This window comes from Nanorana parkeri, unplaced genomic scaffold (assembly GCF_000935625.1).
Source record: "Nanorana parkeri isolate BGI_ZX_2015 unplaced genomic scaffold, ASM93562v1 scaffold645, whole genome shotgun sequence".
NCBI lineage: Eukaryota > Metazoa > Chordata > Amphibia > Anura > Dicroglossidae > Nanorana > Nanorana parkeri.
The window spans coordinates 575,453-600,785 of NW_017306913.1; the positions used below are offsets into that span (position 1 = coordinate 575,453).

At 39.1% G+C, this 25,333-nt stretch overlaps 1 protein-coding gene across 1 annotated transcript in view; it reads right to left on the reverse strand.

Annotated features, from left to right (window-relative positions):
• NRP1 (neuropilin 1) overlaps positions 1 to 25,333 on the reverse strand; it is a 153,587-nt gene that overhangs the window by 58,881 nt on the left and 69,373 nt on the right. Inside the window, exons 5-6 of the mRNA XM_018563251.1 lie at positions 15,266 to 15,421; positions 12,480 to 12,646 (exon numbers count right to left, since the gene is read on the reverse strand). Of these exons, the coding sequence (XP_018418753.1) occupies positions 12,480 to 12,646; positions 15,266 to 15,421 (323 nt within the window). The remainder of the gene's footprint in view (positions 1 to 12,479; positions 12,647 to 15,265; positions 15,422 to 25,333) is intronic.

Genomic DNA, 25,333 nt, shown 5'->3' on the forward strand with positions numbered 1-25,333 from the left:
GTGTCAACCCAGCAGCTGATTCTCAATGTGAGAACTTATGATCTCTCTAGAAAAAGACAATTATGGCTTCCAGTACAGAAATCAACACTTGCTTTTCAGTGATCGTCTCGAAATTGCAATCATAAAATCTGAGAATGTTATGGTTTTCATTAACGTTTTCCTCCCTACGGATTTACTGTTGGACAATAACAGAACTTCCCTAACATTTAAATACCACAGGCACAAATAGCTTTGACAAAAACAGATGTGGAACCCTGAGCTCCGATTGGCTGTGCAGTGCTCAGCAATTGTTACCCATTAGTTTATTTGCAATAGAGATAGCCCGTTTTTACCTCGAAGAGACATGTTTGTAAAGGGAATATGTGTCTTATTTTCAGGTGTTTTTTTTGTTTGGCTTTTGATCAAAGCAGACAGTTTTAATACTCTTTTTAACCACTGAAAAGAATGTTACATGAACTGGAAGACCCCCTGAAAGAATTCCAAAACAGCTGTTAGCGCTTTAATCTTTCTTTTTTTACGAACACGACCAATAAAGATAATTATAAAGGTGAGTTCTGTGCCTTCTGCTAGAAGGAATATGAAGTATGGAAAGCAGATTGTGGAAGAAAAAGGGAGAACTTCCAACTAATACAATGTTAGGTGTTTTCTTTTCAAGAACACTGGCAGGAAAAGCTATTTTTGTAGAAATAAAACATTGTATGCATATAATTTAATTACAATACAAAAATAAATATCTAAATGTGTTCCATAAGAATGAGTTTAGCGGAGTTTATCATGTGACCCATTTATGTCCAGAAAGATCCATTTATAGGTATCCTTTCATCTAAGATAGAGATCAGATGCTGGATCACAATTTGAGCTTTGAAGGAATTATTTTATCCCTGCTAGCTACGAACACGTGTACACTCATTGATTCTTCCGCCTACACATGTGCTTTCCAGATAGCACAGGAAGAAGCAGAAAATATGTGCTTTTGGCCAACCCAAGTGTCTCAGGTTTAATTCACTACACCCTGTACATTGTCTAAGCCTTTCTTACCAGGAGTTGGCCAGCCCTGAAGCAGCAGTCATACTCAGGCTATATAGAACAACAAAAGGAAAGTATCAAATATCAACAATTGCATCAATGTGTCCTGCTACATTAGTCACTGGGACCAGGGGCTACAACAGTGTGCGGGATTGTGCAACTTTTCATGAACGATTGCAAGTTGCCCGCTGTGTCTGTAGATCTGCAGTCACACTAGTGACTCCTCCCCCTCCTCTATGATTCTGTTGGCTGTTTCAATGAGAGACAGCCTACCTGAAAGGAAGAAACTTCCTCCTTAGAAAACCCATAATGCTCTGGGAATCATTTGTTGCTGTTTTAAAGGGTTGCATCACCCTTCCAAAAAATATACTTATGCGTTCCAGCTTTTGTAGTATACTAAAAAGTAGTCCTCAGGTTCTAACAAATGTATTCAAGTAGATCCCATCGCACACCTGACTGGGTATAACCCAAGATAATGAGTGGATGCTGAGATGACAGCAGATGCCTCTGCAGATCAGTATCACGTGGTAGAAAAGTAACTCGCACTCCAATACGAATTTCAGTCAATGTTCTTTATTGACAAAAGAATTGTCACATCGTATAGCGACGTTTTGGAACCGTATAGGTCCCTTCTTCATGCAAACAAAGTATAAAGAACATTGTATTGGGGTGCAAGTGACCTTTTTACCACAGGTTTTAAAAAAGACGCTTCATTTCCAAGGTATACCCGTAGGCTGTACATGACCTCTCCCCAGCCTGCCTGTGAAACTTCTATAGTGGACGACTATATATTTTTATTTATATTTCTGGTATAATACACAGAACGGGAACAACTTTACTTACAATAACTGATTTGCATATACCAATAAGCGCATCCTGTTTTTGCAAGCTCTGCAATGAGGACAATAGTCTGCTGGACGCACAGTAAAATGTATGTCAATAGTTACTTCTGAGAAATGGCAAGGTTGTACATTTTTCACTAGCACTTAAGTTTCTTAGCAAGTCAGAAATGCACATACATGCTTAATGTTATCACGCTATGGTGATTTTTCCAGGGTCGCCATGGGAGCAAACAAACAGATCTTTTCCTATTACTGCTGCACCTAGCACACGGTGAAGTGGGCGCATGTACAAAGCTGAGCAATCCGAACATTACACTTCTCAGCTGATTGCAGTGGCTGCTTTTAGTGTTTCATTAAAGAGCCAATTTGTCATAGCCCAGAGCACATCGAGCTGAAAAATGATCTAAGCTCCATAAAGCAGCCCTATGCACTTTTTACCTTAAACCTGTATGCACAGAAGAGACAGATGACTGCGAGAGTCTATTTTATTTACTCTGACACAGCAATAATGCAGGCTTCTGTCACACACAGAGCTAAAAGTTCATGTCTGTAGATCACTGGAAACCAACAATCAATGGATGTCTTGCTGTATTATAAGTAGGAAGGGGGTATTGGCATTCAGCAATAGAAGCCTTGTTCAGATTTATGATTTGGCATTATGTGACAAATAAACTATAGCGTGACTTCAACCAGAATTTCTTGACATGCAAACAGCATTTTATAGTTCAAAGGTTGTTGCAGGGAGGTCTCTAGCTGTCAAATATGTTTAGCCAACATTTGCTGCATTGATTACATCACAAATAGGCCTGCTGTTGAGTACAAGCCATGTATTGTGTCGCATAAGAGGTATCTTCTGTTATTTTGCAGTATGATTATAACTCCTTATTATAAGGCTTTATTAAGTAAAATTTGCTTTTGTTTCACAAACAAAAACAGAAATATATAGCATTAGGCTGATTTTTCCTGCAGAGAAATCACTAATTCTGTACTTGCAACAATATTATTGCACTTATAATATATACAGTATATATATATATTTTAAATTGTACAATCAATGATTAAAGCTTAATTTTAATCTGCCTATATTCCCCCCACCTCATCAACATGCTAATTACATTTTTAAATAAACCTTTCTGTTTTCATTACATATCTATATCTTATTTTTAATCCAGTGATAAGCATCTCCATAGAATACATGGAGATCATGGCTGGTGGGAGAGGTGGCAAAACATCACAGCCACCTGCTTCAGCACTTCTCTCAGCCCTGATGTAAGCAGTGGGCTGGACCTTGGGAGGAGTTATGCAAATATCAAAATGCCTTGATGCGTGCGTGTTAGTGTAGAAGAGGGCATTCCCAGGCAAGCTGCATTTGCATGTAATGCACACATGTGATGCTGAGCCCCCATGACTGAATGAACTGGCGTCCAATGAATGAAAGGGGCGGGCCAAGGACTAGATGGTGCTGAAGAGCATAAGAAATAAATACTTCTTCCTATGCTCCTAAGCTCCATCTAATGGCCATAATGTGGTATTTTCCTGATCTGATAGTCAACTGTGGTTGTGTGATCCTAAGGGGTGTTTTTTCAATTGGGAATAAAAAAATTATACTACTAGAATTTGTTTTGCCTCCATTTACAAATAAATATACATGTTGTTTTGCAGGACAAATAGTCCTGAAAAGCACCCTTTAGAATCACAAAACCACAATCAAAAATCATTGCTACCCAAGGCACTACGAGGTTCAGTTTTGAGAGAATAATAGAGACAGTTTGTCTGCTCTGCATCACTACACCTAGACCCAAAAACTAGAGAAGTTCAGTAAAATGTCACCCAACTCTGCTTGCAGTTTGGTTCTAGGTGAACAGAGCTGGTGTAAATGCACTTGACGTACTCATTCAACTTTTTCAACAAAAAAAATGCTAAACTGTGCAGACCGGCAACAAGGAGCACCCACCAGGGTCAGGCAGAGCAGCAGTCCGGAAGCTTTCACTATACTGTACATAGTAATGTCTTAATGACAACAGCATGATGTATGGAGTGGCTGTGTGCAGCTCCTGGTATCCCTGCCACCCTAGACCAAAGCCACTGGCCATGCAGAAGTCCATCTTTGTCTGGTTGGGCACAAAGAACATGACTACCCATGTGTACGGCTTCTGCACTGTGAGACACATAGACCGCTTGTTTGAAAACTGCCAATTTAAATCATGTACATACAGGATGACCGTGGCAAACACAGCACAAAACACAAAGATGTAACCTACTAATTTATTATGCAGATGACAGACAAAGGCTTATGAACAAACCGTTCTCTGTGTCTCTATGTTTGACGCAACCATGAACCACGTATTATATATAACCGAACAGGCGTAAATATTTAATGCACATAGTTCATTACTCTAATGACTGTTTTTAGCACAAAACCTGTTGTTAAAATGGATGAGTAATGGAGGTACTTTCACCTAAGGCAACACAGCTTTATAAAATATTTATTTTATATACTGAGGACAAATGCTGGCAATGAGCTCCGAGACATAATGGCGGTGGAGGGGGAGGGGGCAGTGGGGATTTTCATTTGGACGGTTTTATTGGTATTCTGCAAAGTCATGTAAGTACTGGTGAAAGTTTGAGCTGGTTTTGTTTAAATGAATTACAATACGTGTAACATTTATGTTTCCACAACGCAGAGCCAGATTTGACATGTGTGCATATAGGTTTCTGTTCCTTGTTTTCTGTGTGTAGTTACCAAAGAGTGACTACAACCACAGCAGATTTCTCTAATAGCCCACGTGCCAAATAGTGCTGTGGTGGCAACTTACTTACATCATTTCAACTTATTGAATGGGATGAATAATTGGATTGGAATATGTGTGGGCACTTAAAAGTCTGTATTTTAATGATAACTCTACTTTAAATGGACTCTACACTAGTTGTAGGTTAATGTTATATAATTAAAGTATATTTAAACCCAAAAGCAAAAATGTAGGGAATTTATTCCCTTTATTTTCACCTGCTGATCTGGCCAGTAAGTCTGTTTTTTTTCCAACATCCTCTCCTTTAACAGACTAAACTGTCTAACAAAAGTGGCAGATAGAGGATTGAAACAAACCATTTAACACTGACAGGGGTGCTTACAACTGTCCTTCCTTCTGGACGGTGGCTACTTTTGTTCCCCATGGTCCCTGTGTGTGTTGTAAAGTAACCACCACTCCAAGCTCACTCCTGTGGTGGACTGCAATCTCAGGTTTAGTTTACTAATTTGTATTAAGATTGTAGTCCATCACAGTAGTAAGCTTGGAGCGGTGGCTTCTTTATAACACACACAGGGACCATGGGGAAAGAAAGTAGCCACCCTCCAGAAGGAAGCACAGTGTCAGGACCAACTTGGAGATGATTTAAAGATCCACAGCACAAATAATATACAGCTTTCTTAATAATTAAGGTACTTGAATTAATTATTAAGATTTGATTCCTGAGTTAAGTGTCACTTTAAATGTGTCAGCTGGAGATCTGATTTAATGTGTTATGCAAGTCCATCTAAATCTGCTAACTATATAAATCTATCTAATACTTCTCTCTCCACAGGGTGACAATGCTGCTGACTAAAGGGTGGTTTAATTGCTCCTCCACAGAGTGGAGCCACCCTAAGACAGGAAAAGTGTTACTGGCTGGATCACAGGTAAAAATATAGGGGAAAGAAATAAAAAAAGAAAGCTGAATTTAAACATTGGTAAGCTGCAATATATAACACTTTTCATTTTGGGGTTAGATATGCTTTAAATTGATATCAAAATAGAAATGCCAGTCCTAACCTATGAAACCTGTAAAGAGCAAACAATCAACAGAAGGGAAAAGGAGACAGAGGAAATATGAGAAAAGGAGCCTACAGCTCCATCTGCTGACTGGATAGAACACCGCATGATATTCATATGCAATATGATATCTAGTCAATGAAAAAGAAAATATACCTAATGCCACTATACATCCACTTAATGCTGAACTCTCAGCCTGGTAATACTGTGCCAGAAAATGTTAAAGATCTTCACAAGAACCTTGTCCCACTCTACCAAAATCAAACAAATCAATTTGGGTATGGAGTTTGCTTTTAGGACACAGAATGAGTGCATATATTTTAATCCTGGGTGTTGAAAAACAGAAGGAAAACAACCTTCATCAAAAACATGCTATATTTCTCATTAATTAGTACAGTGGGCGCTTACAAAAACATGTTATTTTTTCTTTTTATAGTTAAGCAGATTGTATTTCCCCCATCACGAAAGCCCGGGGTTTGTTTCATGTCTAGCTCCACTCTGTTATACAGCAATGAGTTTTGGCCGTGGACGAAGATAGAGGAGCAGATGTTGACAGTGAAGAATCATTTCATAAATAAGAAACACACGTAGCTCGATTCCAGTACATCCCACAGTTTCCCATGCACTGCTCTTGACTCCGTGAGTGAGTAATTGTTGCTGAATACTGTGTTATTTGGCAAAGACGGATGACATTTTTTTCTTGTCTGCAGAAGCGCCGCTGGAATATGTATACTGGGCTGGAAGATGCACTGATTGGCCATCCATTATTCATCACAGCCGTTTTAAGCGGGATGGTGTTTACAGTTGTGCTATGATGCGGTTTCTCAAGTGTTTCATTGCGCACTCAAGCTCCTTCCGAAAGATATACGGCGGAACGTCATTTCTGATTCTGCATCTCCCTAACTACTTGTTCAGCTGTCATTTTCGATGTAGACCAGTTTGGACATGTGCGTTAAATTTTTATGCCTCAGTGTTATTAATGGTCGGCTGGTAAAATGGAGTGAAATGCACTTTCATTAAGATATCATAAGTATCACGGGAGATTGGTTCTCGGCAGATGTAGGAAAACTAGGTAGCGGAGAAGAGTGGGGGGCCTGTGACCTTCTTTTCTGTTCTAGATTACAGTTATATTATTAGAACCTCTGCCTGGTGCCCAACTATTCAATCTTATTAAAGGAGAATTCAATGTGTGACATAGAGATGTTGTTGAGATCACTAAATACAGAGAATTAATAAACCATTTGTACAGACTGCTTAGCTGCACAAGGTTTTCTGGGACTTAAGGGGCCCATTTAAACTAGCTATGGTTCTGTCACATAGATCTATCTATCTATCTATCTATCTATCTATCTATCTATCTATCTATCTATCTATCTATCTATCTCTCTATGTCTATCTATCTTTGCTTGCATTTAACTGGCCCTTGGGGCACTGACCCTGGGGCATGACACTGGCACCCCTCATTCACAGTGTATTGGTGCAAAGTGGCGCTGATGTTATCACGTCAGACCCACTCCCTGCATCCGTAAGGACCCCAACATGGAGAAGAGGTAAAGAGGAAGAGAGCCCAGCAGCATCATGTCGCCATCCAAAAGACTTCGAAAAAGGTAGGCATTAAAACCAAAAAGCACAAAATAATGCCAGCAGGGGCAACAAGGGAGAAAGAGGGTCCATTTGGGAAGGGGGAGCTTGGAAAGCTGGGCTTTAAAGTCATCAAAGTTGCTTGAAGGTGGCGTTGCAAATGCTTTGTAAAAGCTTGCTAAACATACTGCTACTTATTAAAGTTGTAGCTTGTGTGAACAAGACCTACACAGCCCCAAACTGGGCTAAGGGGGAGCCTTTTTAACATACATTTGTAGAAACCAAAGAAGGTATAATATTTATGTATGTTCTCCTATTTATGGGACCTATTTATAGTACATACATAAACATGAGAGAAACATATGGTTCTCTCTTTTCTTAAAGACAACCAGCGGAAACTGTAACATTTTTAAGTCAAGTGCCATTTCCTCCCTCTGGAAACTGTATTAGTTCAGAGGTCAATCTGTTTGCTCATTAGCTGTGTCAGGAGAGTATAGCTGATGAATGTATGGGAAGGAACATCCACATTTTTTTGATGTTTCAAAGAACAGTTAGCAGTCAGTATGTCCGCACAGAAGAATTGCTTGTCATCCTATTTACAACAAACATGGCTCTATCGGATATTCCCTGCTGAATGAAGAGGAGTTTACAGGAAGTTCTGTCCCTGAATACATGACACTTGTCTGATGTTTCTACTAAAGCTACCTTTGTTATTCTGAGAAACACTATTCATTCCTTTCAAGCCTCATACTACTTAAAGTGAACTGGTGCAAACATCACAATGCTCAGTCTGCAATTTATATAAGAGTGCAAATTTAAATGTAGCCCTTTATTTAGCAATACTTATTTTGGACATTACTCTTGGAGATAACCATTGCCTATTAGGACAGAAAGTAATGGCATTTTTCTCCAATATGGGCAAAAACATATTAGAGCTGTTAGAGCTTCTGAAAGTGTTTTTTTTCCCTGTCAATGCCCTTCTGGCCTTGTAAGAAACACACCCTACATTTCTTCTACAGGTGTCACAGGGAAAGAAAGTGAGGCAAAATATCCCCAATGGGGCCACTGCGAGAAATAAAAAAACATTAACACCTTCCCACTCTATTTAAAACTAAACAAAAATACATTTTGGCTGTAGTAAGGCTACAATCTGTAAGAAAATACACCCATTCATACCTGACCATTCTGGGTTACTTTGAGATTCTATAATGAATTGTAAAAACCTTATTAAATCAAGAGCCCTTTCTCAGATCTTTCTTTTTTTGTAGCTATCATAGATTTGGAATATACTGTATTTCTGATATGATAAACCTGTCATAATATATCACCTTTTGGAAAATGTAAAATAAGAAAAAGCAAATAATTTTTGATCAGTGATATTTTCTGGATCCTTGCCATTTCAAACTGAGCTGATGTGTTAAAAAAAAGATATATTTTATAAGGAAGCATAAATAATATATACTAGTGGCCAAAGATCTGTTATCATCTATGGCAGCTTTTAAAGATATTGCAGTAATAACGGCACAGCAGGGAACACCTAAATTAAAAATCTTAATTAAAATATCCTTTGCATTCACTGTTTCTTGCATATGATGTAATATGCAAATATTCCTCACTGTAACGTCTTGGCACATTGCCTCTCAGCATGTACTGCATTCTCGCCTTGAGCGAAAACTTCTTTGAGGAGTCTTCATAGATTTGAGCATATTTTTAGAATTGGCTCTTCTTGATGAGCAGTGATTAAAATATTTCACACTTATAAAGACTGCCAATAGGCTATAAAATGTGCCAATATTATAGATCGATTAACAAATGTGTATAATGTAATGGTTCACCAGACAGGAAAATAATTATTGATTTAACATGGACCTGGCAGAGGTAGATGGAAGAAAGCTATTAAAGGCACCCTGGCCAGCATATTGAATGATTAGTGGTTTGTGAAAAATCACATTATAGCTGCGGTAAAAACAACATATATACATTCTTTAGGATCTTTACAAGATTTCCGAATATCTATAGGTCACCATATGCCCATGCTACCCACCCAATGGGAAGAGAAAGAGGCAGATACTAATGAGTGTCAGGAACATACTACAGTATTTATAGTCACATGAGTAACTAAGTCACTTAGTTCAATCACCATGAAATGTGTAATGGAAGCTGCTGATTGTACATGACTATACAAGAACATCATGTGATTGGACAATCTACATCTGCCTTGGCACATTGCATGGTGAGTGTATTAAGGTGACTGAGTTACTTGTGTGGCTATAAATGCTGGACTATGTTCCTGACACTCAGAACTTAAGAAACTGATTAGGTGAACAGCAAAGCATCTTCAAACTCATAGAAGTTGTCCAGTTGAATGTAAGTAACTACTACAAGTGAGACTCACCTTCTGTTTTTAGAAGGCTCTACTATGCTTTACACTATTACCAGAAACAGATGATGGTCTTCTCTATAGTAAGTAACTAACTAAAGGCTAACGCTACTCAGACCTGATTACTAGTTGGACACTAACCCAGAAACAGTCCTAATATCTCCCACATATGTTAATAGGTGCATTTCCCTGAGGCGATTTATATATCTGACCACTTCAACAAATCCGTAACAAAGCTGAAAAAAGACAGAAGTCCACAATTATCAGCCATCTTTGATTACATAAAAAGGCAAAACAAAAACCCCACAAGATAAGTCAGTAAATCCTAACAGTATGAAAAAAAAACCCTCAATGACCTTTGGTAGTTGGATAAGAGTGACTTCCTGGTTCCCCAGAATTCTTAGATGTAGGCTAATTTAAATATAAAACTTCAATAGTAATATGTCCTTCTTCCCAGCGGCTATGGGGAAAATGCCTTTTCTACTACAAATTATAAAACAGCACTAGCCTCCTAAATGTCTACCCAAAAGCATGCTGGTATAAACAGAATGCACTGTTGTTACTCAGAAATAATTATCCTGCTAGAAAGCTTATGCTATTTTCTACCTGTATGGTAAAGGTAACTGTAAAAATATAATACAATTTATTGCCCTTTGCAGTTTCACTAATCAGAACCGACATTTTAACCCACATCTATTAAGCTGAGTAATTTCCTGTGTAACACATTATGGCAGTAAAAGGCACCTTAATACAATGACAAGGATGCAAAAGCATCATCCTACACTGGCTTCCATCCAGTCCTCTAATGAATCTGTCCTTTATTAGGCTTTCTTATACCTCACATAATGGTTCCACAAGGACCACAAAACCTAAAATATGATCTGCTCTAATAAGACTAAGCAGATAACATTTCAAATATAATGTATATTTTATGTTTCATGGGTTAATGGCATATGCATGCTGAGAAGCCATGGTCCTGAACATATTCACAAGTGTCTATCTAACAAAAGTAGTCCAGTCATTTCAAAAGTTAAACAGAAACTCTAGGCAACAAACTAGATGAATCGGTGTACTGCTAAAAGTATATAGGAAACATTGTCACTGTGTTAACTTAGACATTAATTCAACTTACCTTTAAAAAAAACTGTGTATGGCTAATGGGCAATGCAATATATAATTATTCTTAACAAACTCTAAAAGAGTTCTATAACAAACACTTGCTGACCTCCGTATCTGCAGGTACTGTGGCGTAATTAATCTTCAAAGTTCACAGCTGAGGTCCTGAAGTCTTTCAAATCATTGTATTGTGTGAAAATTAGAGATTAATAGGCTGGAAGGTTACCAAGTCACTTATGGGAGGAAGAGCAGAGTGAGCTATGTCACAGAGAGAACAACTTGAATGGTTTCAGAGTGCTTCTGCTGCAAACTTAGATAATGAATTGCTTCACAGTGTCTGCAGCTACAGAGGTCACTGTTTTTTAATTGGAATAACTATTTGAACCACTCATGATTATGAGAGAATTAGGAAGATCTCACTGTTGGTGAAGACATATAACAAGCCAGGGGCTGACTTAGCCCACCAGGCTCTACCTGAGACTAAAGTATATTTGGGAACTCAAGCCCTTTAAGGTGTAACAATTCTACATTCTTCTAGCTGATCAATCTTCCAGAATTGGGGATTTAAATGCAGCAGATTTCATACATGTTTTGCTTATTCAGAAACGTACAAAAATGATCCCATAGTACTGTATATCGTTTTCTTAACAGAGGCATGATATAAACATGTGTATATATAATTTCCCTCTCTACAGTAGTCCATTGCAACTGGATTTTCAAGTGATGCTTACCAGCCCTAGTCTGGCTATATTTACTTTCCCCCCTGCTGTGAGCTTCACTATTTTTAGCACAGGATTTCCTATTTCATAAGTGAACTAACGTCAGTAAGAAAAAAAAAGCTTTTTTTCCCAAAGGATACCGGCTCTTATACATGAAATGTCGTGTGTAGAAGTATGAATGTTTTGTGACATGACTTGTAAACCTTTCCTGTTATTAAAAGTGCATTTTTTAGCATGTAGTTTGTACAACATGGTTGTTAGCTCACATATCCAAGGTCAGATTCAGACCTCTGCAAAGCATTACTGCACACATGATGGCGCATGTTATGTAGCCTATTAAAATGCGTTTCAGTAAGGCAGCCAATTCAAAATAACGCACCACAACAGAGGTTTAACTGACTTGTACCTTTTTTCCCCCCAGATGCACTGTGTTGTGATGCACTAAGACATGGGTTTCTTGTAGTGCATTGGGGATGTAAATTAAGGGACCAAATAAAAAAATGAATGGCACTGCAATACCATGCATTGCTGCGATGCTAAGATGTGAATAGGCCCTAAGGGTGACCTAAATCACCTGTCCCCCATTTAATTGTAGTCTAAATAGAACACAGCCTGTGAAGATCAGGGGAGAACCTGGTCATGTTAAGTCTTCCTATGGGGTGGTAATGTTCTCTTACAACGTGTGTTGTGACTCCCATAAGGTTACTCAATGGGTCCTGGTGAACACAGGGATAGGCAGTTATTTTCATTAAATCTGCCTGCCTAAGAAGCATGGGTGGCACTTCTCAGTTATAGGTGTTGGTTTACTAAAAGCAATTAGACTTTTTTTTAGCAAAGTGCATTTGCCGCGTCGTTTGTTTCTCCAGCATTTACCAAAATTTGAAATGTCAGTTTTGAGTGGACTCACACTTTTAATCAGACAAGAGGTTGTAGAATTTACATATATCTATAACTCTAGAAATAAGTTGGCACCTTAGAGTTGGACATTGTTAGAGTTGCTGCATACCTGTATATATTCTTTAACAGAGTCTTCACCAGGTGTCCAACCATTCTCAATATAGTTCAATCGAGATCTTTCTGCGGACCAGTTGGTGCTGTACTGTGAGGATACAGTGATTTGATCTGATGTGATCTCCCCAGATTCCATTCCGAGAGGCTCTCTACATTGAAAATCTAAATACAAGAAAAAAAAAGTATAACCAGCTTTATAGATAAGCTGATGGTCGCTAAAGCGACCATCAGCTTATAGTAGAACTGTAAATGCCAGGTCCGTATGGCATACTGACCTGGCCAGCTGGAAGCACTTTTGTAGGTCCGTATGCCATACGTCCTTGGCAGCGAAAGGGTTAAAGAAAACAATATAATTTATATGCAATGATGCAGTGACGTGCGGTACGTCTTGCTCAGGGTGAGACACTGCCCAGCCCCACCCCAGAAGCCCATCCCCCACCGACCAAAGCCCAGACTGATGAAGCCCTGCCCCCAAGCTAGTGTAAAGAAGGAAGGGAGGAGACAGGGAGGAGCCTCCCTGTCCCTCACTTGCTCCTCACTGCCGAGGCGCTCCGTCCATGACAGGTTACACAGCGGGGAGGATTTCCCTGCTGCGTAACCTGTTAGATGCCGATCTGAATGGAGAAAAAGCTGTCAGCTTCAGACATGAAGCTGACAGCTTTTTATCCATAATTCTAGGTGAGGTTTTGCCTCACCTGCCTTCCCTGGCCGCACGTCCCTGCAATGATGTACAAGTCAACATTATTCTCCAACCTGCTAGTAAATTTTAGGTTTGAATGAAGTCAGTAAAAAAAAAACCCAACAACAACTTTATAAATGATATGTGTTATCCATGGCAAAATCAGTAGCTCTCTAACCTTCAAGTGGAGGTACTTCCTCTTCTGCATCCTGTGCCATTCCAAACAACAACAATCGTTGCAGAGTACTAATTATTCTCAAACTTATCAGATAGATTTTTTTTATTGAAACATATTTAAAATGTGATTTATGCTGCTATATAGATTAATCATTAAGAGTAAGCATAAAGTTACTATCTGACTTTGAAATAAACTGGTTTGCCCCCTCAATCGAATTCTCAGATCTTTACCCAGGGCTACCTTTACGGATTTAGAAGGCAAAAGGCAACTGCATGCAGATACCACCTCTACACTTCTTATATTATCTCAAAGAGCCCTCCAAATTCTCAACTTGGAGAACAGAATAACTAGCCTTTATGTTGTAAAGATCTGAGGGTGGGAGTGTTGAGTAGCTTACCAAAAGGCATTGTGTAGGGCTGACAACATTTCAGTCCATAAAATGCTGTGTGATGATAGTCCACAATAGGCTGAGTGCAAACATATATTTTCTGTACTAGCAGGGTCTTTAAAGGGATACAACATATGGAAATGTACATTATTGCAGGATGTACTGCATATTTTTTTTTCCTTGACATAAATGTAAGATTATATACATATGTCACCTGTTATGTTAATAGATCTTCAGGCAAGTATGATCTTTTTTGTGGATTTTAGGGCTGGCAAACATGGCACCCTCTTCCTGCCACTGGCTTTATATAATATATGATGTTGTTGTCCAGGTAATTGGGGTCACATGTGAATGCTTTGAAGTTAAACTGGCTTGGTACTATACTTATTATGGATTCTAATCCAGCCTACTATGAGAGGGTCAAAACATTGCTCTTCCCTGACAATGAAACGGAACTGCAAATTGCTGCATAATCTGTTCCAGTTGTTCTTCACCAAGCATTCCTACAGACCAAACAACATTTGTGACTGTCTTCAGCAGAACCACTCATGGTTTGAATTGTATTCCCCGTATCCATGCCTATTGGTGTGTGCAAAGAAACAAAAAAACAAAATAATCCCAAGACAGTATGGGCTTGTTCAATGGCTGTACCCAAAGGCTTCCACCTGTACAGGCCTCCAGTAAGCTCCAGCCCTGACACACAAAGGATAACAACAAGAGACAAATTTTGCCTTTTCACCTTTTCATATGGCATAAAAAAGGTGGGTGAGTGGAGCATGACTTACAGGGTATGGCTACAGTACCCAACCTGTGGATCTTCTGTGTTTAAATTAAGCAGCCGCAGGTCTCTAACACCCACTATCTGAGCAAGCATTACTATGATCCTGAAGAAAATGTCTTACAGAACAAATGTATTGCTATAATCTTCCTAGATTTATATAAAATAACACAGCTATGTCTGGAAATAAAGTGGGGACTGTGGGGATCTTAAAGTCCATACCATCATTTATTTCTTTATATTCCAACTTTCACACATATCTACACTGGGGGTCCCCCCAACAACACACCCCACTACTCTTTATTTCCTTTTACCCGTGATCAGGATTAGGTTGTATCATCATGGTCCTGGAATAATTCCAAGTCCTTTTGTTCCAAACCCATTCTGTTTCAACAAGATCTCCCACAATGACAGTGTCTTTTTCAAAAACTTTTTCTCAACACCTTTCTAGTACCAATTTCGATTTGGGACAAAATAAATTACACATGTCTAGTCCATAATAACCAGTCAGATTTCATCTTTCTTTCTCTGTGAACATTAAACAAGCTATCTGATTGGTCACTATGAACAAGTTCTACACTTAAGTCTTTCCTCCAGTTTGTATACATTTGTGTTCATTTAATAAAGAAAAAAGTTACATCTTGTTATACAGAAACAATATCCTAGACTGGTGTAGATGTTATTTATTTAAACATTTCTAAATATTTTATGTGGCTGGAGAGGCAAGAGAATACATAACAATCTCCATAGATACCTACCTTCCTCCGCATTGCTCTGCAACACAGTATAGTTCGCAGAGAATCCTTCTTTGGCTATTGCATTGTCCGTGTGAAAAATCATCGTCAGGATTCCAGTTGAGGAGCGAATACGTCCTGGTGTGTTCTGTCCACAGTAACGTCCAATGTGTGGACCCACTGTCAGAAAAAAAAGAAAAGAAAAGTAGCTTAATAAAGATGGAAATACTAGTTGGTAATTAAAATAGCTAATTAGGACAAAAAGAACTTTTAGGGAAAAAAATAAGGAAAGGAGGATTAGGGAGTAATTCCAGACAAGTGAAATGCAATCTCTGAGCTATTTATGCGATCAAATAAAAGTGCAGTTTGTGCTAAAATCAGAAAGTTAATTTACATATAATCTCCTGAAGTCAGATTTTCACAGACCATCCCACAGGGTGTACTTATAGGAGCATGTGCTGTGTAGATTCCTACCTTTCTCTTAGGGCCCGTTCACACCAATGCCACGTACACGCTACCGTGTTATGCACCTACCGTGCATTACAGTGGGACAGGTGCATTGCCAATCATTTGAATGGCACTCCAAATGCACCTCCCGGCCCAATGAGCTTGACCATGCCTCAATACCATACGGTACCGCAATACCATGTGTTGTGGAGCAGTTGAAAAAAGTAGTGCATCCAATGTTGAACTGAAGTCTTCTCAAAAGATAGACTGTAATTTCTTTAAGAGAAAGTATTTCTTCTCAGCTGGAAGAAAAACATTCTGGTGCCACCATAAAAATAGGCTGGAAACCACTTAAACAATAAAGGGCAGCCATTGAACTCAGGTGCCTTCTTTGACATATAAACAAGTCGGGCATTGAAAATGGAACAAGAAGGACATTGTTCATCTAGAAGCTGTGATTGAAGAGCCTGTTCATGGCTCTGGCTTATAATTCTAAAGCACTTATTTGGGATGTCTACATTTAGATTGTCTGGATTTTGCCCCCTGGACATCTCAGATCTTTGCTCTCTGTCTCTGCAATCACTGTACATTCAGAAACTGATGGGCCAACACAATACAAAGAAGTATTGAATTTGTTCTCACAGGGATTCCTAGACAAGCTAATGCAATATTGATCGTCAGAACACTGGATAAGGCAGAAAGTATTAATCACGCTTACATATAAGAGAAACAACAATTTCTTTCACTATATTTTAATACATCCAGCAAGCCTGTAATTATCGCATATAATAGCGCAAGTTTCCTTCTGTCAAAAAGGAGTGCTTAGGATGAATTTCTCTAATGGATCTATTATTACATATTTACTAGCAACAAAATATTTCCTAATTTTGTTAGACCTATTAAATCTATGAACTGTGGCAAATCATCCTCACGAATCTATTATTAACGCTTATAATTAACAACTGCTGCCCGAATGTCTAGTCAACAGTGGATGAGAGGAAGTAATTATACTTGGCTTATCTGTCTGTAGTTAATTATATGCATATATTTATACAACCTATCTCTTTCCTGCCTATCACGGGCCTCTGTGGAGAAAGCCTGTATACTGTCAAGTCAGGGAAAAAAACAAACCTACAGACATGAATTCATTACAGATCAATACAGATGTACAAATGGAGAATCTATTTGCATGACGGTCTGTCTGCAGATTAAGCAATACAAAAGACAGGTTGATGTAGTCAATATTTATGCCCGTAACCAATCTTATTAAGCTCATTGGAAGTCTAGAACCATTTCACAAAGAGACTCTATTCCAACTAGGTAGCCTAAGCGATGTCTCAGGGAATCTAATTTGGTCACACTTAAGCCATCTCTACCTCCTGGACTGACCACTAAGCTTAGTAATAGCTGCAAAAATAATAACCCATAATATACTAATGCTCTTTTTAGGAATTAATACTTTACTAAGCAGCTTAGGAGATGCTTAAGGGAATGTGTTGCTAGCTGTACAGGTGCCTAGTCTGCTGATTGGCCTAAATAATAACCTACATGATAGTCTTGAATTAATGTTATTGTATTGAATAAGATGAGATGGTTTCTCGGTATTGATATTTATGAGCGGAATGCAAAAAAAGTGTTGGCAAAGTGTTGGCCTTCTTTTAGCTACCTTACCAAAATGCCAAAAAGTGCCCATTAACGTTACATGGCTATGTTGATCCAATTTTTTTTCCTGAACTATTTGCCATTCGAAACATATGCAATCAGAACTGAATTAATTCTTCGTGCCCACCTACACCAGCTATCTTGTGCTGCTCCCTTCTACCAAAGTCAACTGGTTAGCCTTAGTATCACAACCAAGATCAGTTGTCTCACACTCACACTTACCTATTTTGCTTCCAGCTCGCAGGGTAACCAAAACCATTGCTTTACTCTGCTCTTGCTCTTAGGTGTACAACCTGCACAGGGCTAGCGACAACGAGGAACCGGCAGGTCGGCAGTCTTAAAACTAGCAGCTTTGAAAGGTCAGCACTTGCAGCTCTCATATTATTTGTTAGGGAAGGTTTACCATACCTCCCAACTTTCTGAATTAAGATAGAGGGACACATTCTACAACAATGTATTTAGGCAATGGACACACCCTTACCATGCCCCCAGTTATGTGGACCATTAAGAATTGATATGCCAAAAATAAATGGTTAAATTCGGGATTGTTGTTTTTCCACCTTTACTTTTTCTGTATACTAGCCTTTTAATATAGCAAATGGGATACTTAAAAAATGGGATGGAGGTTTTAGTGCAGAATAACACTTTTGTTAGTTAAATAGTACATTTTCATGAATATCTATACGTGAGACCAGGGGTAGGCAAACTCCAGCCCTCCAGCTGTGTTGAAAGTACAAATTGCATCATGCATCTGCCTCTGGGAGTCATGCCTGTGGCTGTCAGAGTCTTGCAATGCCTAATGGGATTTGTAGCTGTACTACAGCTGGAGGGCCAGAGTTTTCTTACCCCTAAATTAGACCAAAAAGAGGGACAACATTTGGTTTCAAATGAAGGACAATCCTTCAAATCAGCGACCGTTAAGAGGTTTGGGTTTACTTTATACTCATCAGAGGTAATTGATTTTTTTCTTAAAAATTGTTTTTTAAAGGTGATTGAAAAGGCAAATGCCATGTGTGACTGGTGTCACAAAGAATGAACAACTAAATGTAATGCAAAATTGCAGTTAAGACTGAATAACATCTTAATTAGTGCTATCATTAACCGGACTAACTTTAACTAGATCTCTTAAGCCATAATTGTACGTGCTGGCTTACTTTGACTTGCCAGGAGGGTTAGCGGAATTACAAGAAAACGTGTTATTACTGCTTTTTCTTTTACTGAAACCACTGTCCTCTCTTACTGTCCTTCAGGTTTTATACAATTCAATATAAAAATGTGTAACAGCTGAACAGTGCCTGAGGAACAAATCAATTAGATTCTCATGCTAAGTACATTTCACTCATGGTCAGTCTGAAACAAAAGGTTAAAGTATCAACAGCAGCATTATCTAAAAATTGAACCTGATTACTTGTACTTTTAGAGATGTTATTATTAGAATGCATATTAAGTGATGCATAACTACTTCTTCCATCAAACTTATTTCATAGCAATTTAATACAGGCTGTCAGACTCTGCCTTCATTCATACTATCCAAAGCTATTTGCTGCATGTTGTTTATGCTAAAACATTTTGTGGCCTGGCAGTATAGGCTTTACTGCTGCTCGACCTTGTGCTAGTTACATGGCATGCTCTGGGTACAGTTATGTCCTTGGTACAATAAAGGCAACGGTGTATTATTATTATACAGGATTTATATAGCGCCAACAGTTTGCTCAGCGCTTTACAATATAAGGAAGACATTAAAATGACAATACAATTAAAGACAAGATGGAAAGGAGGGCCCTGCGCTAAATCTGTGTTTGATTGTGTTGTCTTATAAAAGTGGCTTCGGGTCTCTGCCAAAGGGGGGGATGACAGTTTAGACAGAGAAGCAGATTGGCTGTCTCAGCTTCAATACCAGTTTCTCAAGCATCATTGGCAAAGGTCACATGACCAAGTGTTCACAACTGGTTATATGTATAGACACCAGAAGGAGAAAGGAGCTCTATTTTCTGCAGGAAATATTAGCATTTCCTAAATGCAATTACGTTTTAATTATTTTGGATCTGCTTTAACAAAAAAAAGAAAAAGCTGCATGGAAAAGAGGAAAAGAAGTCACCATCCCCACTGTATTTAAGTGATACCTCTGCTTAAAGTATTTTCAGCATTCAGCACTGTTCTGAGTATGTTGGATGCCTGGACCAACACTAAGCGCTGCAGTTCTCTCTGTCAGCCCCTATGTCACCACTATGTCTTGTAATATCTGAGGGGTCAGTGGGAAGAACCTCAGAATGTAGAGGGGACCCAAGCATCCAACACTCCCAAAAGTGCTAGACATGGAAGATTCTTTAGGCAGTAATATCTCTTAAATACAAAGGAGAATTGTGTCATGGGCAACAGGAGATGTTAGTATTAAAATACTTTTTTTTCCATACAGCTTTTCTTTTTTGCTATGAAATGACAAGGTCTTTTTAAAGCAAGCCTATTCAGAGCAAAACAAGAAGGTTTCTTTTTAAATCTCCCCTCCCCTGCATATACTTGACTCTCCTTCCTTTTCTCTGCTCAGTTTAGCATTAGGAGCCAAGGAAAACACCTAGTGCTTGCACGTATTGAGGAGCATGTGACCAGTGGGTCAGGAAGTGCTTTCACACATAGAATCCATAGCCCTGTGTGAGCTATGAATGCAGTGACTCTAAGGCACTCTGCAGCTGAATGGAGCAGTTGGGAAGAAAAAGGAAGGTGAGTAGGTATTGCTGGGGTGGGCAAAAAAAGGGAACAGTTTATTGTGTTCTGCATGGGCATAGCAAAAATTAACTTTAAGTTATTTAGCAAATCCATATTAATCACAGAATATTAAAAGATGTAAGGTACCATAAATTTAAAAGGCAAAGAACTGAAACCGATACGCATTCATATATCTAAAATTATTACATATAAATGGAAGTCACAAAAGCAGCAAATAATTGCTTGCAACAGACTACTCCGTTTTACATACAATGCAAATTAATCTTTTGGAGATTGCTCTGTAATTGCCTTACAAGCTCTTTCCTGGTGAAATATTGTTTTTATTAAGTTGTTTATCGTTCTTTTTATACTCTGCTCCCTCTTGGATTGGTCCATTTTCTAACAGGCCTCATTCCATCATTTCTATATACACATGACTTTTCCAGCTGTAAGTCTCAATGACAGCAAAGTTAGACAGGAAGCAGAAGAAGTTGAGATAAAAGAGATTAATAGAGTGTTTAATTTGCAGTGGCATTAACATCTATTGGAAGACACTGCTTTCTGTGCCTTCATTCAGAAGTGTGTTTGTTTTATTGACTTAAGCATTGATGGCTTGCCAAGGCAATAGTTCTGAAACTGTATGCACACTCTTCTAAATTACTTTTCACTCTAAGTATCACTCACACGTTTCTTAAAGGCAGGAGAGCCGGAGGCGAGGAGGGAAAAAAAAAATTGATGATTATCTTCATATCAAACCATTACTCGCAAGCTATTCTTTTGTGTTTGGATCTTATCATTTTTTACACAAAGCCAACTTGATGGGCAGTAAAGATTTTCCGTAGCAAGCAGGAGTAATTGTAAACTACTCAATATCGAACAATTGGTGACCCCCAATAGAGGTTTATGTTTTGTGCAGTAATATCACTTATTTGTATTCACAGCTTAGTGATATCATGGGGTTGATTTACTAACCTTTTAAACACACCACGAACGTGTATACACCTCTGTAGTGTGTTCCCTCCCAGCATGATCTATGGGAGGAATCGAAACACCTTTGTAGTGTGTACACACCCAGCAGGTGTGTTGTGCAAAGCCCTGCAATGAATTGCAAGGTAATGTGGTGTAAATTAGCTCTATGTTATGTTGCTTGCGTTGATGAATGCAGGAATGTAAATGCATGAGCTAACCATTTTTGTCTAAACTGTGAAGCAGCATTATATATGCATCATGTGCATGATTTTTCCATATATGGCATTAGTGGAAATATGCTTTTAGAGACTTTTTGGTTGATAAATACGTTTTGCTGTGTGAAAATCACACACACCTGGTGCGTGCGTGTGTTTAGGTTAGTAAATCACCCCCCATGACTTAATAGTGGATTGATTGGCACTGGTTCAGCATCAAAACAAGCTGCAATTACTCTAATGCTGAAAGTAGCAGCACACCTTTAGCAATACATGCTGCAAGATAATACCATTGAAGGTGGTGATGATGTCATCATGCTGGAGCTAACATGCCACTGGAAGCCTCTAAGTATGAGGAAATTATAAAGGTTTGCAAAGTGCTGTTGGGTGCCTTAAAGAAGCCCAATGGAGATTCTAACCCTGGCCCTGTTCAATCCTGCAGACCAAACTTATCTGAGCAACCTATGCCTGCTGCAGTCGTGAAAAAGGGTTGTGGTTAAATCCCAGATATCTACAGTTCCTGGTGCTGAAAAAAATGTGAAATGTGGGAGTAGGGGATCAAACAAATGCATGGGTTCCATTACAACTGAAAATCACTTTGAAAATATAATTTGGTGCAGCTACAGTATATGAGCTGGTGGTGCACATAGTGATCCTACAGCACTAGGTTCTAAGAAGAGCCAGTCAGTCAGTGAAAAAAAAGAATAGAAGACAGCACTTGATACAGGACAGTAAGACGTCTTCCTATTAACTTCAGTCTAGTGTTGAAACCAACAACACTGAGGGATACATTCCAATTAGCATTGGTGAACACTCTTAGTCTTCCCACCCACTGGGGAGAACATGTGAATGTGGTTTTAGCATTCTTTAGCATTAATTACGGCATGCATTCGCCATGGCATCATTTTAAATTATCTTATGAAATGTCACAACATTTATTTCCTCCAGAGTTGCATTAATTTTTCACCAAGATCTTGTAGTGATAATGGGAGTAGTTAGACCATTGTGTAAAGTCTTCTCCAGCACATCCCAAAGATTCTCAATGGGGTTAAGGTCTGGACTCTGTGGTGGCCAATGTGTGAGAATGATGTCTCATGCTCCCTGAACCACTCTTCCACAATTTGAGCCTGATGAATCCTGGCAATGTCATCTTGGAATGTGCCCGTGCCATCAGGGAAAAAAAACCCTTTGGTGGAAAAACCTGGTCATTCAGTATATTCAGGTAGGCAGCTGACCTAATTTATTGCCAGATAAAACATTACAATCACTGCAGTAATTATCTAATGGAAAGCTTTTACCTATTTGCTTAGCTAAAGCTAAATCCAGATGGTGACTTTTTTTTGGATCTATACGTACAGGGATGTTGAAGTGTATGTGTGTAAGGGGGTATAACCATGCTTGTGTCTTATTATGTCTTGTTTTGTTACAAGACATTACCTTTGTTCTATTTGTGGGATTTGCTGCTACAACAATGGCTACTTGTTTCCCACTCGGGGATGTGTGAGTGACAAAACGGTGATGTGTTCCGGCTCCACAGAGAGGTGAGAAACTTTAATCAAACATGCCTGCTGCAGACAGCTGTAGCAAGAGACCTACAGCTGCGGGCGTAAAATAGTACGCTGCCGAACTGAGAAAAAAGGATTTTTTATCCAAATGAGGACGCCAGACACCTGAGCACAACAACTCTCCTCGTAGTCTTGGACAACCTGTGGCTTTCCAGTTCCTGTGGAAGAACACATACTGCTGTGGCCTGTGATAGAAGGCAGGAATCTGATTGCCTAGACTAGAGTACAGCTACAAGCAAATGTAGAAAAACAAACACCTGTATAAATGTACTAAAACACCTTTTCCTTTATGCCATATAAAAACTTGTGCCTATGCCTTCGTTTTCCATTCACCTATTGCAATTCGGTGAAAACTGTCCTCTCTTAGGGATGCCACATGTCAGCTGAATGTTAAATTCCGCTTTGTTTTAGGATTGCCTGCTCTGCAAGCAAATGAACCGACAAGCAGCAGACAGATGAACATATATGTCTGCTGCTGCTCTTCTGCTGCCCAGTCAACAGGCTGGGGGCAGGGAGATGACATCACTTTATTCCTTAATAAAGTTATATTAAAGTCAGGAGGATTTCAATCTTTTTCAAATGTTGATTAAAATACTTAAAATGGATTCTGCTCTTTGATGTTTAAAAATGTCAGTTTTCTGGAGAATCAGGAGGCCCCCTGAGCGCTGGCACTGATATCCTGTTTTAGGATGGCTCCTTTTTCTTGCAGGGTCCTATGGAGCCACCCGCATGTGTGCTATTAAGCTGCGTGTGTCTCCACAAACACACAGCCACATCAAGGCAAACCACTCTCCCGCTCCTCCGTCCTACAAGCTAGCAGAAGGACTGCTGCTGGAGACTACTCTGTGATCTTGTACTCCACAGGAGGTTCAGGGAACCTGAGCTGAGAGAGTTGGAGCTGTTAGGAAACATAATGGCTGTAAGTTCCTGGGCAAAATGTTAAAGAAATACTTTGCTGGGCAACATACTGTATATTTGGTTCATCTGAATATATAGGTAAAAAAACGGCACTCGCAAGAGGGTCTGTCCATCCAGTACTTTATTTGTAAAAAGGCATCACAGCAGCAAACAAACAAATGCTTACATGTTTCAGCCCCCAAACTAGGCCTTAATCGTTTGTTTGTTTGCTGCTGTTATGCCTTTTTACAAATAAAGTAGTGGATGGACGGACCCCCTTACGAGTGCCGTTTTTTTACCTATTGCTCAGTAAAGGTTCTGGCAGGAGGCTTTACTAGGCACCGAGGTTCAAGCAGCGGCATTGGAGACAAGAGGGTAGAGCTGCTCAATGTTTCTAAACTGCATCTGAATATATTATTGGAAAAAAATAAGAGTTTAACTCTTTAACTGCAACAGAGAAAGTGCAGTCCTCCTTCTGGTCTCCCCACACATGGCTACATGGCTTCAAAGCAATAACAGCTTTGGGAAGTGAAATGCTGCAGATTCTGAACTTTTGCCTTGGTTCCTGCCTGCTTTCAGGACTAAAAACAAAACACATTCTCCCTCTCATGGGCTACAGATCAGGTGCTTCTACTGCAAGTCTCCTTTTGACTTTCACCAAAGGCAGAACATTTGTGAATACACCATTTGAATGTAAAAATAATTCAATCATGCTGAATGAATGTATTAGGGGCCATTCACAATTCTGTGCTTAGACGCTCATTAATACGCTCCCATCCAAAACATTTTTTTTTGTGTTGGATGTAGTGGGTAAAGATTAGGACTTGTCAAATTTTTATCGTTGTCTTTGCCCCGTTAGGTTACCTTAATTTCTTGTTCTAAAGACAGTAGTCACACAGGTTCAAAGTGAAGAGAAAACTCTTTGTCTGCTGACCACTGTCACAATACAAAGGAAACAGCGGGTGATTTGTGATCTGGGATACGAGGAATCTGTTCTATTTTTTTCATTCAACCCATGGGTTGAATGAAAAAAACAGCACTGTATATATACCCAGCTTAACTTGTCACATGCAGGGTCATCGTCTTCTCTGGTGGTGCGTAGTTTTTTAATACTGCCAAAAGTTATAATGCCAGTGCTGCTCTCTGCGGAACTGCACTAAAAGCCTAGGCCGATGAGATGTGTACCCACAGGAGGTGTGTCCATGATGGTCATGGCTCACAGGAAGTGGGATGATCGACACTGGACATCATTCAGCTCAGAAGAGCTGTGGTAGCAGTGGTATTAAGCTGTGGGTTTTGGGGGACAGTGACAGAGAGAAGGAGTGTATTGCAGCAAAAGCTGCTTTTCTTTTTTTAAAGTTTGAGGAAATTGGGCACTCATATTTAAAAATTGGAGTTCTACTTTAATGACAGTAGCGTGATTGGTCACTCAGTGAACTAAATGGAGTTTTCATATTTCTTTTCAACAAGTAAATTAAAAGTGATGGTCTTCTGCCTTCATCTCCACCCTGGGTCCATGATTCATTGCTAATTAAAAGACCACACGTCTTGTAGAAATGTCCAACTAGACGCCAACACCAGATGTATAAAAATGAAACACTGTGTGATTAGGAAGTTCTCTAGAGGGAAGATAT